Source organism: Seriola lalandi, unplaced genomic scaffold, assembly GCF_002814215.2.
Source record: "Seriola lalandi dorsalis isolate HSWRI2012SDOR001 ecotype SW California unplaced genomic scaffold, Sedor1 jcf7180002054481, whole genome shotgun sequence".
In the NCBI taxonomy this organism is placed as follows: domain Eukaryota; kingdom Metazoa; phylum Chordata; class Actinopteri; order Carangiformes; family Carangidae; genus Seriola; species Seriola lalandi.
The window spans coordinates 188,459-205,395 of NW_019525034.1; the positions used below are offsets into that span (position 1 = coordinate 188,459).

Below are 16,937 nucleotides of genomic sequence, written 5' to 3' on the forward strand. Positions count from 1 at the left end.
TGCAGACCGGTCTTCATAGTAATCAGTCAGTCAGTCAGTTAGTCAGTGATCAGTCAGTCAGTCAGTCAGTTAGTCAGTGATCAGTCAGTCAGTCAGTCAGTTAGTCAGTGATCAGTCAGTCAGTCAGTCAGTCAGTGATCAGTCAGTCAGTCAGTCAGTCAGTCAGTCAGTCAGTGATCAGTCAGTCAGTCAGTCAGTCAGTCAGTCAGTCAGTCAGTCACCTGCAGCCCTTTGCTGCATGTCATCCTCTCTCTCTCTCCCTGACTTCCTGTCTCTCTCACTGTGACTATCACAATAAAGTCACAACTGCCCAATGATACCTTTAACCTGATGGTAATGGTCGTGGAACTTGAGCCTTCTGTTGAAGAACGTCTCTTCTGTGTTTCAGGAACCGTGAGGTGGTGGAGAACGTGCTGGCCGTGGTGCTGGCTGTCCTGGTGGCCTTTCTGGGTTCAGTGCTGTTGGTCCACGGCTTCTTCACTGACATCTGGGTCTTTCAGTTCTGCCTCGTCATTGCAAGTTGCCAGTATTCCTTACTAAAGGTGAGGACTTGAGTTCACAGCGCAGCTTTGTTAGAAAGTGAAACAGAGAACTGTTGTTTTTTTTTCCTGACGTGCTGAAACACATGATGGCAGTTTATCATGTCTGGTGCCTTCCAGGGAATTCTTGATGCTCACAAATGATTTAATGCTCGACTTCATCTGAGCTGTAAAGTTCAAGTAGGAATCCAGTTTTGTTAAAGGTGTATTAAGAAAATAGTGAGTTCACGTGTGTCTTTGTTTATTGACAGAGTGTCCAACCAGACTCCTCCTCGCCTCGACATGTAAGTAATTACATTTTTCCATTCTGACGCTTTTGAAGTGTTTGATGCTCATGTTCTGAGTAATGATCATTAAATCCATGAATTGGCTTTAACACTTGATCATTGGAGGGTAGACAACATGAGAATCCATATCCTTTCATCTCTAATATGGCCTTTAGTTATTATTCAATATTTTTTTCTGTCTGTTGTGGTTGTTGAAAATGATTTTGTTTCCCCTGTGAGTCCGTGTGATCCTCCCTCCCCCACTCTAAACGCGTCTTTTATTAATGCAGCTCCTCCTCAGCTGCAGACACCAGCTTTAAATAGCTGGTCAGAGTTTAGACCACGGCTCGCTCTCTTGCTCTTTGTTTGTATCTCTCTTTCTCTCTCCCTCTCCTTATGTCATCCTCTTTACCTCATCTCACCTCGACGACTCCTTCCTCTTCCTCCTCCCCTGTATTTATTCTGATGGTTGGTGTGTGAACTGTGAGCTCTCAGCCTGAAACCTGCTCCCAGCTGACCTGTTCTCCCTCTCCTGTGAAACCTCACACCTGATGCTATTTCTGCTTTTACCTGTGTCACTGACCCGCTCAGGTCACACTGATACTACTGAGTTTCTTTAGGGCAACTGCCACTTTAATTGAGTATCCAGTTAATTAATAACTAATTTGAAAGAGGTCACATGTTGTTAGTATGGAAGTGCAAAGTGAAATTAGAGGAAAACCACTTTCTATCTAAAAAATACAATATAGTTGAAGAAATACAATCCCCTTTTCCTTATTTTAATGGACAGGGTTTGTGTTCTGAATACTGAGCTGCACTGGACACAATGAACCATTTATATCATCATACCCTTGTCCCTGCAGGGCCATAATCGTATCATAGCGTACAGCCGGCCTGTCTACTTCTGCTTGTGCTGTGGCCTCATTTGGCTGCTCCACTACGGCAGTCTGAGGACCAGCTCCTCCCGCTTCACCCTGTACGGAGTGGCACTCACCAGCTCCCTGGTACTAGCCTCTGCCAGGGACCTCGTCATAGGTAAGGCAGCAGCCGTGTTCCCCTGTGCCATAATGATTATTGATAACGACAGTCTTTATTTTCAAAGGTAGGTACAAAACGAAGAAGAGGAAAAAAAACATGCAAAAACAATTAAATAACAAAGACAATTGTTGTTGTGATGAAGACGAAACTTCATTATCTTTTAATATGTTTGACACGTTCTCTTCATTGTGCTTTAATTCATCTTAACACAACTTTTTACATGTTTCCTGTCACACCTCATAGTTTGAATGACAATAAATTCTGCGTTCTACACTGTTACATACAAACTGAAGACAAAGACTGCAGCAGAGTTTGGAGCCCAGACACAGAGGAAGATAGAAATGTACACTTCTTCATTAATAATCTAAAGTGGTATTCTATAACCCTCATGTTTGGGTGGGCTGGAGGTTTGTCGGCTGTCAATAGAAAGCAGGAAATTGCTCTGAAATGACACATGAGAGAACCCCCCCCCCCCTTTAATTATTTGCTCAACACAAGAGACAAACAAGATCAGGAGAGCTTCCACCAACAGCTGGAAACTGTATGAGCCACAATCTCTGTAGGAAAACGAGGTTTATCTGTCCAGAGAATATGAACGTCGGCTCTCATCAAACAACAATCAACAAGAATTGCTGCAGTTGCCCCTGGCGACACGCCACTGTGCACCAATATGAAGCAATAATATTTGTGGCTCACAGTCAAAGATGCATCTGAAATGTAAATGATGGAGAATGATGAACCCCCCCCCCCCGTGTTTCTGCAGTCTTCACTCTGTGTTTCCCCATCATCTTCTTCGTGGGGCTGCTGCCACAAGTCAACACATTCGTCATGTACCTCTTCGAGCAGCTGGACATCCATGTGTTCGGGGGCAATGGTGAGTTTTCTCTGCAGGGGTGACATTGACCTCTGCAGACACTCTCAGACTGTTATATATTATGATATGGAAGGTTTCATAAGAGGCCAGTGCTGATTTGCATTGTGCCTGGCCCAGTGCCCGTCAGGTTGAGTGGTCTCGTCGCTGACATCCTCTCTGTGCTCTCTGCAGCCTCCACCAGCCTCCTGTCAGCGCTGTACAGCACCCTGCGCAGCACCGTCACCGTTGCTCTGCTGTACGGATTCTGCTACGGAGCTCTGAAGGTGAGATCAGACCCATCCAGATATCATCCAGCTGAAACCTAAAGGTCCTGATGACAGAAACACAGTCTGATAGTTCAGACAGCCCTGCACTGTAACACCTTCACCTCAGCATCACAGCCACAGTAAAGACTCAGAGCTTAGAAGACAGTGAGACAGTGCTGCTGCTTTAATGATGGAGAAGACAGAGAATGAGATTCACTTTGTTCTTATGAGTGTCACTAACAGTGTATTACCAACATGTGACATAAGACCTGCAGTTTCTGCTTTAACGTACCTTTGTGCACTGTGCATGTGAAGAAAAATCATGTTTTCTATTAATATTTAGAACCTGCTGTTCCCAAAGAATGTAAACATGACTCAGAGTAAGAAGATGCTTTAAGAGTTTAGGAGGTATGTAGGTTAGGGTGTAAGCATGCTAAAGTTAGCTAATCAGCACTAAACAAACTGCAGCAGAGGATGAAACAAATTAATATTTTGACCTGATGATGGCGCAAAATGAAAAGTGAAGGGATTTGAACCTCATGGTGGCGCTAGAGGAAAAGTCAGAGGGTCACCAGAGTCACCAGACACATCATCTGGGAACCATGACTGTGTTCACACATTTGTGCCAGTCCATCCAGTATAAAGAAACTTCAGTGTGGACTAAAGTTCTGGATCAACTCCCTCGCTGGTGTGGCTAAATACTGAGAGACACTCAGTCATAGCGTGGCAGGCCTTGTGGACGTTTCTCTGTCTTGTGTCATTTGTACATTTCTGAAGTCTCCCTCCTCTTCGGTGTTTGAATTTCACACAGATGTTCTGGAAACTAACCACATATGATAAAACATCTGCCCTTAGCTGATAACTTCCTACATTTGTGGCAGTTGGTGGAAAATGAAAAAAACAAACTGATAGATCTATCAAAAGCTTGTGGTTCTGTGTTTCAGGAGACTTGGGAGCCTCATCACATCCCGGTGTTATTTTCTGTGTTCTGCGGCCTCTTGGTGGCAGTGTCGTACCACCTGAGCCGGCAGAGCAGCGACCCCTCAGTCCTCATGTAAGTTTATAATAGATAATCTGGATATTAAAGTGAGAGCAGGTCATATGTGTTGAACACGCCCATCTAAAAAACCCAGAAGTGTCTCCAGAGGGAAACCACGTTACAGACTGATCCGTGCCTCTCGTCCATGGATTACCTCAGAGAAGGATTCTCTATTTTTAGCTCAGATATCCTGAAGCTGCTTCACACAGAGGCTGCAGTGTTAACAGAGAGCTCGTACATTCCCTCTTAGATGAATCACCTGGTCTGTGAACCAGCCACATGTTTTTGCTTCTTTCTTTACAGCTCGCTGATCCAGTCCAAGATTCTGCCAAATTTAAAAGACAAAAACCCAGAGGACCCTCTGTCAGAGGTTCAGGACCCTCTGCCTGAGAAGCTCAGGGCCTCAGTGGTGAGTCCACCTCCCTCCTCTTATCTTATTCAAGCTGGGCCTGGATAATTATTTCATTAAGATTATCAGATGCACAATTACAGTTTTTCACACTGATTTCACACCCACTGTTTCCTTCATAGAATGAGCGTCTGCAGTCCGACCTGATCGTGTGTGTGGTCATCGCTGTGCTTTACTTCGCCATCCACGTCAGCACAGTGTTCATCGCCCTGCAGGTACACAGGGAACATTTCCTCATTTATCGAAAAGTGACACTTGAGCTGTGATTTCTTTTGGGAAACAAAATCAATCAATCAAACTTTTTTTGTACAGCACTTTTCATATGGTTGGTGCAGTTCAAAGAGCTTCACAGACACTCAAGTGAGAAAGCTGAGAATGGGAAACAATGAAAGAAAAACTGATAAAATACAATAATAAAAGAAAAGGTAAAATACAATTTAGAACATAATGAGAATAAAATAAAGTGACTAATGACTAAAAACCATATTTAGTGAAAGCCAGGCTGAAGAGAAATGTCAACAATTGAGCTGCTCTCAGGTCGTCATGGAGATGGTTCCATCAGCTCGGAGCATTTAAGCCGAACGCTGCCTTGACAGAGGTTTTGGTTCTGCGCTTCAGAACGACTAACGGACCGCTGCAGAGGACCTGAGAGGCCGTACTGGTTCATATAGTGTAAACAGGTGGGACATGTCTGCTGGTGTAAGACCATGAAGAGAACAAGTAAAATCATTTTAAAACAGGTGAGATGTGTTCTCTCCTCCTGGTCCTGGTCTGGACTCGGACAGCAGATTCTGAATCAGCTGAAGCTGGTTGGTAACAGTTTTGGGTCGATCAGAGAGGAAGGCGTTACAGTAATCAGGTCTGCTGGATTTAAAACATGCATCTGTTATTCTCTAAAGGAAATCCCAGACAAGAGATGACAGTTTACTGATTTATTGTGGTGCGGTTGTTAAATGGTCAGATTTTAGAGGGTGGTCTTCTGCATGGAGGAAGACACTTAGTGTACTGATACGGATTGATTTCCTCTGTGTCTGTGACCATCAGCCTTTCCTCAGTTACGTCCTGTACGCTCTGCTGGGGACGGTGGGGCTGCTCACCCACTACCTGCTGCCTCAGGTCCGCAAGCAGCTGCCCTGGTACTGCTTCTCCCACCCCCTGCTCAAAACCAAGGAGTACTATCAGTTTGAAGTCAGGGGTAAGTACAGCAGGAACACAGAACATGTGTTTCTAGTCTTGTTCAACAGTAGTGTCTGTGCTGCATTAGGAAACGTGTACAATGTATAACTGCAGTGGTTCTAATTCTTTTGTTGTTTAATCTGCTTAAGTCATGAAAATGAGCAAATCAGACGTTTGTCTTTCTGTCTTTGTGTTTTTTTTTACCTCACAATGATATTGACTAGACATAGAATAATAACCTCACCTGTCTGTCTTGTCAGATGCGGCTCATGTGATGTGGTTTGAAAAGCTTCACGTGTGGCTGCTGTTTGTGGAGAAGAACGTCCTCTATCCTCTCGTTATCCTTAACGAGCTGAGCGGCAGCGCCAGAGAGCTCGCCAGCCCCAAGAGGCTTGATACAGAGTGAGACCTCTGATCTCAGTCCTAATATTTCCTTTGTATTTTCTCTAGATGTTCTCTAGAACTGATCATGCTCTTTACTAACACAATTAATAGTTCTACCTGATTGTTATTTCATAGTCTGAAAACCCAACACATGTAAAGCACATTGTTTAAATGATCTTTTACAATAAGAGCTGGTTAACCTTTAAACATTGAAATAGATAGATTGATCCACTCATTTACTTTCTGGTAAAGAGATACAGAAAAAATTGAAGTTTAATATAAAGCTAGCATCCAGTTAGCTTAGCTTAGCATAAAGACATGAAACAGGGAAACAGCAATCCTGCCTTCTCCTTTCTGAAGATAAACATATCTGGGAGAAGTTGCTTGGTAACTAACGCTCATAAAAAAATTTGTCCTGTTTGTCTAAAAAAAGTGTTAATGAATGAGCTTCAGATGCTGGTAGGCAGATATTGTTCCCTTTGGATGGAGGCTAGCTGTTCTTTATGCTAAGCTAAAGACAGCCATGACAGTGGTTTTGATCTCCTCATCTGACTACAAGAAAACAAATAGTCCCTTTTCCCAAACGTGGAGCTGTTCCTTTAGTGGACATCGCTCAGAATAGTTGGTATTGTATCTCTGATTTCTGCACATGATGTTTGACGTCTTCTCTCTCGGATGTTGGTCCCCAGGGTCGGAGCTCTGATGATCACAGTGGCCGGCCTGAAGCTGCTGCGCTCCTCTTACAGCAGTCCTACCTACCAGTACGTGACCGTCCTCTTCACTGTCCTGTTCTTCACCTTCGACTACCATCACCTGTCAGAGACGCTGCTGCTCGACCTCTTCCTCATGTCCATTGTTTTCAGCAAGGTGAGCTGAATAAATAATGAGCGGTACAACCTTCTGTGCATATATTTAAAGTCATCTACGGAGTTGTAATATTCATTATAATGTAAATAACTCATCCAGCTCAGTGACTTTGTTCTGGTCAGGTAACAGTATTTAACGATGCAGTCGATGAATCTATGTTCTGTTCTCACAGTTGTGGGAGCTCTTCTACAAGCTGCACTTTGTCTACACCTACATCGCCCCCTGGCAGATCACATGGGGCTCAGCTTTCCACGCCTTCGCTCAGCCCTTTGCTGTGCCTCGTATCCTCCACAGTGTTTACAGCACGAGTCTCCAGCTTCATACACCTGCACAACTACAGCGCTGCCGTGAAGCTGATAATGACGGTGTGTTGATGTTGTTTCAGGGAGGTGTTGCTTCAACTCTTTATGTTGTAGCTGGTGTTTGACTGTAATCACATGGTGTCTGAAGTGTATCTACATGTCTGATACTACGATGCAAACATACTACCATATATAAATCATATAAGTGATCTTTAACCTGAGCGCGTCCAGACTCCGCCATGCTGTTTGTCCAGGCCGTCGTGTCAGCTGTCTTCTCCACCCCCCTCAACCCTTTCCTGGGCAGCGCCATTTTCATCACGTCCTATGTCCGCCCCGTCAAGTTCTGGGAGAGAGACTACAAGTAGGAAACAAAAATCAAAACTTCTCCATGTTCAGGTCTAATTCTGATTCTGGTTTTTATTCCTCCACGCCGGCGACAGTCAGGTCAGAGTGGCAGCCATTTTGTTTTCAGGTTGTCCGTCCGTCTCATTCTCGTGGACACGATATCTCAGAAACGCCTTCACAGAACTTCTTCAAATTTGGTATAAACGTTCACTTGGACTCAAGGATGAACTGATTAGGAATTGGTGGTCAGAGGTCAAAGGTCAAGGTCATGATGACCTCAGAAAACACTTTTTAGCCAGTACTCAAGACCTCACAGCAATTATGACAAAATTTCACACAAATTGATATTTTCTGTGACTCTGGATAAACAGGAAGTGACCTGAAACTAGTCTGAGTGTTGGAGGGATGCGACCACGAGGAAGTGGTTCTAGTTAATCTTTTCTTTCTTTCTTTCCTCCAGCACCAAGAGAGTGGATCACTCCAACACTCGGCTGGCCTCTCAGCTGGACAGAAATCCAGGTGATGACATGAGATTCAAGTTCATTTTCCCTTCTGTTCTTCACACTGTTGCTCCTGTTTCATTCCTCTCAGTAGTTCCTGCTTTGTGATTTAGACTCAAAGAACAAGTGTGTTTCTCCCAGAGAAAGCTTTAAAGCCTCAGTCTGTCCCAGTGGAGTCAGTGATACAACATTTTTTCTTTCCCTCTTCAGGCTCTGATGACAACAATTTGAACTCCATCTTCTATGAGCACCTCACCCGCTCCCTGCAGCACAGCCTGTGTGGAGACCTGCTCCTGGGGCGCTGGGGAAACTTCAGCACCGGGGATTGTTTTATCCTGGCCTCCGACTACCTGAACGCCCTGGTGCACCTCATAGAGATCGGCAACGGCCTCGTCACCTTCCAACTGCGAGGGCTGGAGTTCAGAGGTGAGAAGAGAAACAGGCGACATAGCACCAGTGGCTCAGATTTATTTCCAGCAGCCTCCAAGGTTACTGATTAATGAATGTGTGGCAGTCAAAGATACCCAGGCAAAAAAACAGGAAGTGGAACAGGTGTTATGGGGAGGGTGTTATCATCATCTTATTTGTCCAGGTTTAATAAACCTCCTGTTTTCCAGAGCAGGCTCAGCCAAACCCCGGGAGCTGTTTGCCCAGTACTCGACCCTTCCTGGATCATTAACCAGTTCCTCTGTGGCGTGAGCATTCCACCACAGTCGCCAGTTTTATTCTGCTTTATCTTCCTGTTGAACACCTGTGTGCTTTATCAGCTTTAATGTGTGTAGTTCAGCCAACAGTGCTGCTGACAACACACCTGTGACCCACAGTGACCTTTTTACAGAGTGCCATCAGCAGTGATCTTCTTATACAGCTGGGATTATGATGGATTCCCTCCTTTCACCTGTCTCTGTTTACCTTTTTATTCCTCCACACCGGCCACAGTTAGGTCAGAGCGGCAGCCATTTTGTTTTCAGGTTGTCAGTCTCATTCTCATGGACATGATATCTCCATTACATCTTGATGCAACATTCACTTGAACTGAGGGATGAACTGATTAGACTTTGGGGGTCAAAGGTCAAGGTCACAGTGACCTCAGAAAACACTTTTTAGCTGTTACTCAAGACTTCACACAAATGGATCATATTTACGATGACTATGTCACCTGGAACTAGTCTGAGTGGCGGAGGGATACGACCATGAGGAGGTGACTCTAGTTTGATAAAGTCCACAGAAAACAAAGGCAGTGTTGTGTTGTGAGCCTGATTGATTTCTGCTCCGCAGGAACTTACTGCCAGCAGAGGGAGGTGGAGGCCATCACTGAGGGGGTGGAGGAAGACGAGGGCTGCTGCTGCTGCGAGCCGGGACACCTGCCTCATATTCTGTCCTTTAACGCTGCCTTCGGCCAGCGCTGGCTGGCCTGGGAGGTGTTGGTCACCAAATACGTGCTGGAGGGCTACAGCATCACTGACAACAGCGCCGCCTCCATGCTGCAAGTGTTCGACTTGCGACGCATCCTCACCACCTACTATGTCAAGGTCAGTGTGGGGGCATCAGGCTGAAGAGCAGGTGTGACTTTTTAAATGCACGTTGACGTGATTTATACGTGATCTCTGGTCTCAGGGTATCATCTACTATGTGATCGCCTCCCCCAAATTGGAGGAGTGGCTGGCTAATGAGACCATGAGAGACGGCCTGCGGGGATGTGGTGAGAGGAACTACGTTGACCTGGATCCCACCTTCAATCCCAACATCGACGAGGACTACGACCACCGGCTCGCAGGCATCTCCAGGGACAGCTTCTGTGGGGTCTACCTGGCCTGGATCCAGTACTGCAATTCTCGAAGGGCCAAGGTAATGCTGGATTAGTCATGTACACAGTCTGACTCATTAGGGGTGGTATAATTAAACATGTTTTAATGAGTCCAGAAAGTTAATGAAGTTAATGAAGGTGCATCTTCAGCTCAGTGACACCAAATCCCAGGTCACTCTCACTGCCCCCGCTCAGGTCAGAGCTCAGTTTGACCCTGATCTCCTTGGTCCACTGGCTTCCAACTGAAAGTCCTGGAAACCCTGGAGTGAGATTCGACTGTGACTTCAAACTGTCCAACCATGTTTTTATCAGCTAGAGAATTGTCAAAATCAAGTCATTCCCGTCATTCACTGATCTGGAGAAGTTTATTCACACATTCATCTCATCACGTCTTAACTACTGCAAATGTCTCTCCCAGAAACCTCTTAATTCCCTTCAACTCAGACCAAACACTGCAGCTAGACACCAAACTGGATCCAAAACATTAATCATATTACACCCATATTATCGGCCTCCCGTGTCTTTTAGGATCCATTTTAAAATACCTCTCTGTCCGGTTTGGCACCGTCTTACATCTCAGACCTGCTCTCCCCTCATGAACAAAACTCTGTCCCAAAGTCTGGGCTAAAGACCAAAGGTGACTGTGCATCTGCAGTTAGAGCCCCCACACCAGAGTCGTCATTCAAGTCACTACTCAAAACACACCTGTATAAAGCAGCTTTTAATTCTTGATTTAAATACTTTTGTCTTTGGTTTGTACCTTTGGTTTAATTTTCTTTTGTTGCTCTATTGAGCTCATTGTTTTAACACATATTTGTACTGACTTTTATTGCTTTGTTTTCTTTTTAGGTTTGTACAGCTCGTTTTAACTCAGTTTTGAAAAGTGCTATATAAATAAAGTTATTATTATTATTACTGTATAAATAAAGTTATTACTATATAAATAAAGTTATTATTATTATTACTGTATAAATAAAGTTATTACTATATAAATAAAGTTATTCTTATTATATAGATAAAGTTATTATTACTGTATAAATAAAGTTATTACTATATAAATAAAGTTATTATTACTATATAAATAAAGTTATTATTACTGTATAAATAAAGTTATTACTATATAAATAAAGTTATTACTATATAAATAAAGTTATTATTATTATATAAATAAAGTTATTACTATATAAATAAAGCTATTCTTATTATATAGATAAAGTTATTATTACTGTATAAATAAAGTTATTATTATTACTGTATAAATAAAGTTATTACTATATAAATAAAGCTATTCTTATTATATAGATAAAGTTATTATTAGAGAGGAAGAAGATTTAAGGCTGTTTTGTTTGTAGCCTCTGGACAGTGAGAAGGACTCGGCTCTGGTGCTGCTCTGCTTCGGCCTGTGTGTGCTGGGGAGAAGAGCTCTGGGAACAGCAGCGCATCATATGTCCAGGTCAGTTAGTAACCTGTCTTATTAGAAGTATTCAGAGAGAGTTCACTGATGTCAGCCGAACAAGCAAATAGCAACATCTTCCTGATATATTCATGCATTTAATGTTTCATTTGTAACTTTCAAAAAAATGATCAAATATATTATACTAATAAGTGATGACAAAAAGAAGATAAATGGTTTCAGTAACCTTTAGTTGTGCTTATATGTCTTTGCTCTTTTCTTTCCACCACAGTAATCTGGAGTCTTTCCTTTATGGACTTCACGCTTTATTTAAGGGAGATTTCCGCATCTCTTCAGTACGAGACGAGTGGATCTTTGCAGACATGGAACTGCTGAGGAAAGTGGTGGTGCCTGGAATCCGAATGTCTCTCAAGTTACACCAGGTGAGCGTCTGCAGTTGTCATGGCGTCGGGACGTTACCTTCAGCCTCGTTGAACGTGATCTGTAATAAATGCTTCACGTCCGTCTCTGTCAGGACCACTTCACATCCCCCGACGAGTACGATGAGCCGGCAGTTCTTTTCGAGGCCATCTCCACCCACCAGCAGAACCTTGTCATCGCTCATGAGGGCGACCCCGCCTGGAGGAGCGCTGTGCTCTCCAACGCACCCTCGCTTCTCGCCCTGCGCCACGTCCTCGATGAAGGAACCAACGAGTACAAAATCATTATGCTCAATCGACGATACCTCAGCTTCCGTGTCATAAAGGTGGAACTACACCAGATTTTAAAGATCATTTAAAAACGGATTCATTGATTTTCACTAGTATTTAATAAGAGCTTCCCTCGTGTGCTGCAGGTGAATAAAGAGTGTGTCCGCGGTCTGTGGGCGGGGCAGCAGCAGGAGCTGGTGTTCCTGAGGAACAGAAACCCAGAGCGCGGGAGCATCCAGAACGCCAAGCAGGCTCTACGCAACATGATCAACTCTTCTTGTGACCAGCCCATTGGTTATCCAATCTACGTATCTCCACTGACCACCTCCTACTGCAACTCACACCCCCAGCTTGGACACATCTTGGGGGGGCCCATCAGCATCGGGAATATCCGCAACTTTGTGGTCAGCACCTGGCACAGGTGTGTAGTTCAGTGTGGTACAGACTGTGTGCTGTGTTCATCCTTGTCACGTCTCTCTGTGTGTTTCATTCATCTTCTATTCTATTCTACACAAGGGCAATACAACAAAAATAATAATAACTATAACATTACGTTTCCTGTGCAGGTTACGGAAAGGCTGCGGCGCAGGCTGTAACAGTGGGGGGAACATTGAGGATTCAGATGCGGGGGGTCTGTCCTGTGGTAGTGGGAACGGGGCAGGTGGAGACTCCCAGCAGAGCTCAGTGTCACAGGGCGGAACCTCTGGTCCTGCCCCCCCTTACTCGTACCAGCCACACCCCCTGGGTAAGAACTCCTCCCTCTGATAACCACTAACATGAATACAGTTCTCTGGGTGGAACTGTGAGCCCTTTAAGATACGATACTGTCCTCTCTAATGAGCTTTAATGTTTCTGACGGTGACGAAGATTTTATCTGGATTCTGGAGCCTCGGTTGAACCCAGTTCTAGTCGGTACACGTGCAGGAGCGTTCTGGATCAGCTGGAGAGTCTCTGGAGACGTGTTGGGCAGCCTGATAATAACGAAGAAAAAGACAAATGCATAAACCAGTTTTTCTGCATCTTTCTGAGACAGGATGTGCCTGACGTCACGTAGGTGAGAAAAGGCAGAAATGTAGGATCCAGTGTTTGAGTAGCTTGACTCGGGACAGAGCTCCACGATGCCTCGCCCTCTGCTGCAACAAGTTTGGCTCTTTTTGCGGGGCCCACCCTGCAATCGCAAATGTCCCTGACTGACTGACTGACTGATGGTACTTATAACGCTGGTCAGCGGAGTGCCGCGCTGCTCTGGTTTCCCGCCTGCTCGTGAACTGCAGGGAAGAGGAGGAGCACTTCCGATACACTGAGCCTCACTTCCATTACAGCAGATAAACTACTTTGATTCCATGTAACATTATTACTAAAGGAGGTTCAAGTCTGGCCTGTGGCGCTTTGCTGCATGTCTCCCTCCCTCTCTCTCCCTTCCTCTCTCTCTCTCTCTCTCTCTCTCACTCTCTCTGTCTCTTTCCCACTCCCTCTCCCTTCCTCTTCCTCTCTCTCTCTCTGAGTGATTATAAGTAAATCCAGCTGGAATCACGCCTCAGTCTTTGATTCATGTGTGTGATGATTTTGACGATGTGTCAGTTATAAGATCAGGGTATGACCAGAGGTCCAGACCTAGTCTAGTTTAAATGTGTTTCTGATGGTGTGCATCTAACTCTCCCTGTGGTCAGGCACCAGTCAGAGCTCCCAGTCTGTCCAGTCGGGGTTGGTGCGCCACTCTCCGGCCCGAGCCTCTGTTGCCAGCCAGTCATCCTCTTACCGCTTCAACAGCAGCCGTCACTCCTCCCTGCGCACCTCCACCACAGGCCTGGAGCCCTGCAGACGCTCCTCCACCAGCCAGCTGTCTCTACGCACACTCCCCACCTCCCTGCAGCTCCGGCTGGGCTCCACCTCTGACCCCGCTGGCCCCTCCGCCTCCCTGTCCAGCCACAGCATCCCTCCCTGCAAACGCCACACGCTGGTGGGCCTCCTGGGCAACGATGGCCTGTGCGGCACGGTGACAGATCCACTCAGCCAGCATCATCACCACCACCATCATCATCACCACCCGCAACAACACAACCCCACCGTCTCCACCGTGCGCAGAGATGACATCTCCTACAGAGTGCAGGTCTGTAAATCATCTGTACAATCATCAGAAAACAAACAGGGCAGTGGTACAGGTGGGGAGTGACATCATCAGTGTCTTTCATTAAGCTGTTGGTGTTTCTCATTTAGTATATCAGTATATCAGTATATCAATACATCAGTACATCAATATATCAGTGTATCAATATAGCTCTGTATCAGTCGTCCCTCTGAACACCAGCCCTCAGTCCTGCTGTGATCTTCATTGATGTGGTTCCTTGTCCAGATCGTGGACGTCGGTCAGGTGCTGGAGAACATCAACCTGTCGAAGAGGAAGGAGCTGCAGTGGCCTGACGAGACGCTGAGACTGAGGGCGGGACGGACCTGCTGGAGGGACTGGAGCCCTTCAGAGGGCATGGAAGGACACGTCAGTACCACTCAGAGAAATAGATCACAGTCTCTGACCTGCTCTGCTGTAGACGTTAGCTCTCTGTGAGCCTCTCTGTCATACACGTGTCATAAAGGTGGTGTGTTCCCTCTGCAGGTGATTCACCGGTGGGTGCCTTGTAGCCGAGACCCAGCCAATCGCTCCCATATCGACAAGACCATCCTGCTGGTACAGGTGGAAGAGAAGCTAGTGCCCATTATTGAGACTGGGATCATTGAGCTGGGGGCGGAGGTTTGAGACGAGCAAGCACACACACACACACACACACACACACACACACACACACACACAAACACACAAACACACAGGACAAAGCCAGATGTCCCTGGCTTTCAGCAGGACTCAGGAGCCTGCAGACAAACAGGAAACGGGAGGCTCCCCCCACCCTGTTCCTTATCAATGAGGGGGCAGGAAGCCAGGGAAAAGTGCAAGCAGAGGCAGAGCCTACGTTCACCCAGCATCCTTTACTGCATCCACACACAGCCACAGTATCTGCCTTGCTTTGCGTCTCAGAAATGCTGCATGACAGAAACGACCCTGACGCTCTTTTAGTTCCTGCTACTGGTCATTCATTTCTATTTCTATGCATTTCATTGACTGTTTGTTGGCGACTCTGACAGAGCTGAGTATATCGAGCGTTTGGAGATTTTCTTTTTGTGTTTCATTTGTCTTTAAATAATTTGCCAAATAAGCCTGGTATTGAATATCTGCCATGGTTTCATACATGTGAGAGCTTTTTTTTTCGCTGCCAAGACGACGGAGAGCGTGGTGGTGAACAGACTGACGTCAGAGACATGACGGTGCTGTGTCATCAAAACTTCTCCGTTTCATTGTTGTCATTCCGTTTCAATTAGTTTGAAATTTGCAAGATTACTTTGCGCAAAGAAAAAAAAACTTGCACTACGATGTTTGTTGTTTAATTTACAGTGATGCACTACAATCTTTAGATAATATCACACTTTATTTATTACAGACTCTGAATGGCCATGGTTACCGATGCCTTGGGAATGAAAAAAAATGCAATCATCATTCTGTTTTCAGCCATTTTTATTTGACTATTTTATGTTTGATAAACTTGAAAATAACTTTTTACTGTATATTATTATATCTATATCTATATATAATATATATATATTTACACAAATATATATATATATAATGTAAATGTACAAAAAGATTTTGTTTTCGATATTTATTACTGTGAACATGGTATTTACACTTTGTTACATCTTTTTTTTTTTTCTTTTTGGGACAAAGGTTAATGTATTAAGGACCATTGGTTGAAAACAAGATGCCAGATTTTTGATGGACTGTTTCACTATTTAACTTAATTCTTTTCTATATGGAGAAATAAAAGTTTGATTTATTGCCGACATCTTTAACACGCCTCTTCTGATTGATTACGTATCGTTTTATTGATCCCTCCAAATCCCTTTTGATATGGAACAGACTAAAGAAAACAGAAGCTTCTGTTGTTCGTGAGTTTACAGTAGGTGTAGCATAAGCTGAGTCATCAACAGGAACGCAGGTGCAGTCAGCTGATCAGGGATTTTAGATCTTTCTGTAGTTATAAGATTGTTTATGGCAGAGTGAATCATATGACAGTTCTGTACTGTGCCCACTTTAATAGCTTATGAAGAACAGCTGTTACATAATGACATGCTGCAAACATGGTGCAGGACACTGCTCACTGTGAAGAAGTATCACATTCACATGCAGCACATTATTGTTTTTAGAATATTATATTTAGATCAAATTAATTATATGACAAGATCAGTGCTGGGTTACAAATAAATCTAAGCTGGTCGACAGGATAGTCTTAAAACAAAAGTCTATGGGGCGTCGTGTGGCGTAGTGGTCTAAGCAGGCGCTCCATGTGTAGAGGCTACAGTCCTCGCTGCAGCTGGCCCCGGTTCGAGTCCCGCATCGGACGGCCTTTACTGCATGTCATTCCCCCTCTCTGCTTCCCCATTTCCTGTCTCTCTACTATCCTGTCCAATAAAGGCATAAAAAGCCCAAAAAAATATACTTTAAAAAAAAAAAAACAAAAGTCTGTATTAACACTGAAACGTGCCGTGATCAATTTGTTCAGGATTCTTACCTGAGGCGATTTCCTCCTAAAGCGATGGAGGCAAAATTTCAATTTTCTGAAACAGCCTCAGATGAGTTCAGATCAGAACAGTTTTGGCCCGTCATGAAGAATCTTTTTATGTCCTCAGTAAGATCACAGATCAGATCCGTGTAAGGAGTAAAGAGGTGGAGATGCAAGTGAAGAAGAAAAAAACCAACAATCAGTCAGAGATATTAAAGGTGATTATATGATAATCAACAGTTGGGTTTGTTCAAAAAGAGTCACATGCAGTGGTTGACTGATGAGACAGAAGATCGTTTGCATAATGAAGAAAAACACCTTTATGACTGCACAGCAAGTCCTGACCTTTCTCCAGGATGTAGGCATGCTTGTCAATGATGAAGAGAAGACGATTCACCACAGAATGTAAACCACCGGTGCACCTCAGAAACAGAAA

General features: G+C 44.5%; 1 protein-coding gene across 4 annotated transcripts in view; it reads left to right on the forward strand.

Moving 5' to 3' along the window:
• Positions 1-15,791, forward strand: part of pcnx1 (pecanex 1) — a 33,418-nt gene extending 17,627 nt beyond the window's left edge. For all 4 annotated transcript variants that reach the window (XM_023412479.2, XM_023412480.2, XM_087175662.1 and 1 more), the window contains 25 exons: positions 389-542; positions 791-823; positions 1,669-1,840; positions 2,607-2,717; positions 2,889-2,980; positions 3,907-4,016; positions 4,305-4,410; positions 4,533-4,625; positions 5,455-5,605; positions 5,847-5,988; positions 6,660-6,837; positions 7,010-7,118; positions 7,371-7,500; positions 7,945-8,003; positions 8,195-8,410; positions 9,263-9,516; positions 9,602-9,832; positions 11,144-11,244; positions 11,477-11,627; positions 11,720-11,950; positions 12,041-12,315; positions 12,461-12,639; positions 13,565-14,004; positions 14,248-14,388; positions 14,506-15,791. In XM_023412479.2, the coding sequence (XP_023268247.1) occupies positions 389-542; positions 791-823; positions 1,669-1,840; positions 2,607-2,717; positions 2,889-2,980; positions 3,907-4,016; positions 4,305-4,410; positions 4,533-4,625; positions 5,455-5,605; positions 5,847-5,988; positions 6,660-6,837; positions 7,010-7,118; positions 7,371-7,500; positions 7,945-8,003; positions 8,195-8,410; positions 9,263-9,516; positions 9,602-9,832; positions 11,144-11,244; positions 11,477-11,627; positions 11,720-11,950; positions 12,041-12,315; positions 12,461-12,639; positions 13,565-14,004; positions 14,248-14,388; positions 14,506-14,646 (4,000 nt within the window). In that variant the 3' untranslated portion in view covers positions 14,647-15,791. The remainder of the gene's footprint in view (positions 1-388; positions 543-790; positions 824-1,668; positions 1,841-2,606; positions 2,718-2,888; positions 2,981-3,906; positions 4,017-4,304; positions 4,411-4,532; positions 4,626-5,454; positions 5,606-5,846; positions 5,989-6,659; positions 6,838-7,009; positions 7,119-7,370; positions 7,501-7,944; positions 8,004-8,194; positions 8,411-9,262; positions 9,517-9,601; positions 9,833-11,143; positions 11,245-11,476; positions 11,628-11,719; positions 11,951-12,040; positions 12,316-12,460; positions 12,640-13,564; positions 14,005-14,247; positions 14,389-14,505) is intronic.
• The last annotated feature ends 1,146 nt before the right edge of the window (positions 15,792-16,937 follow it).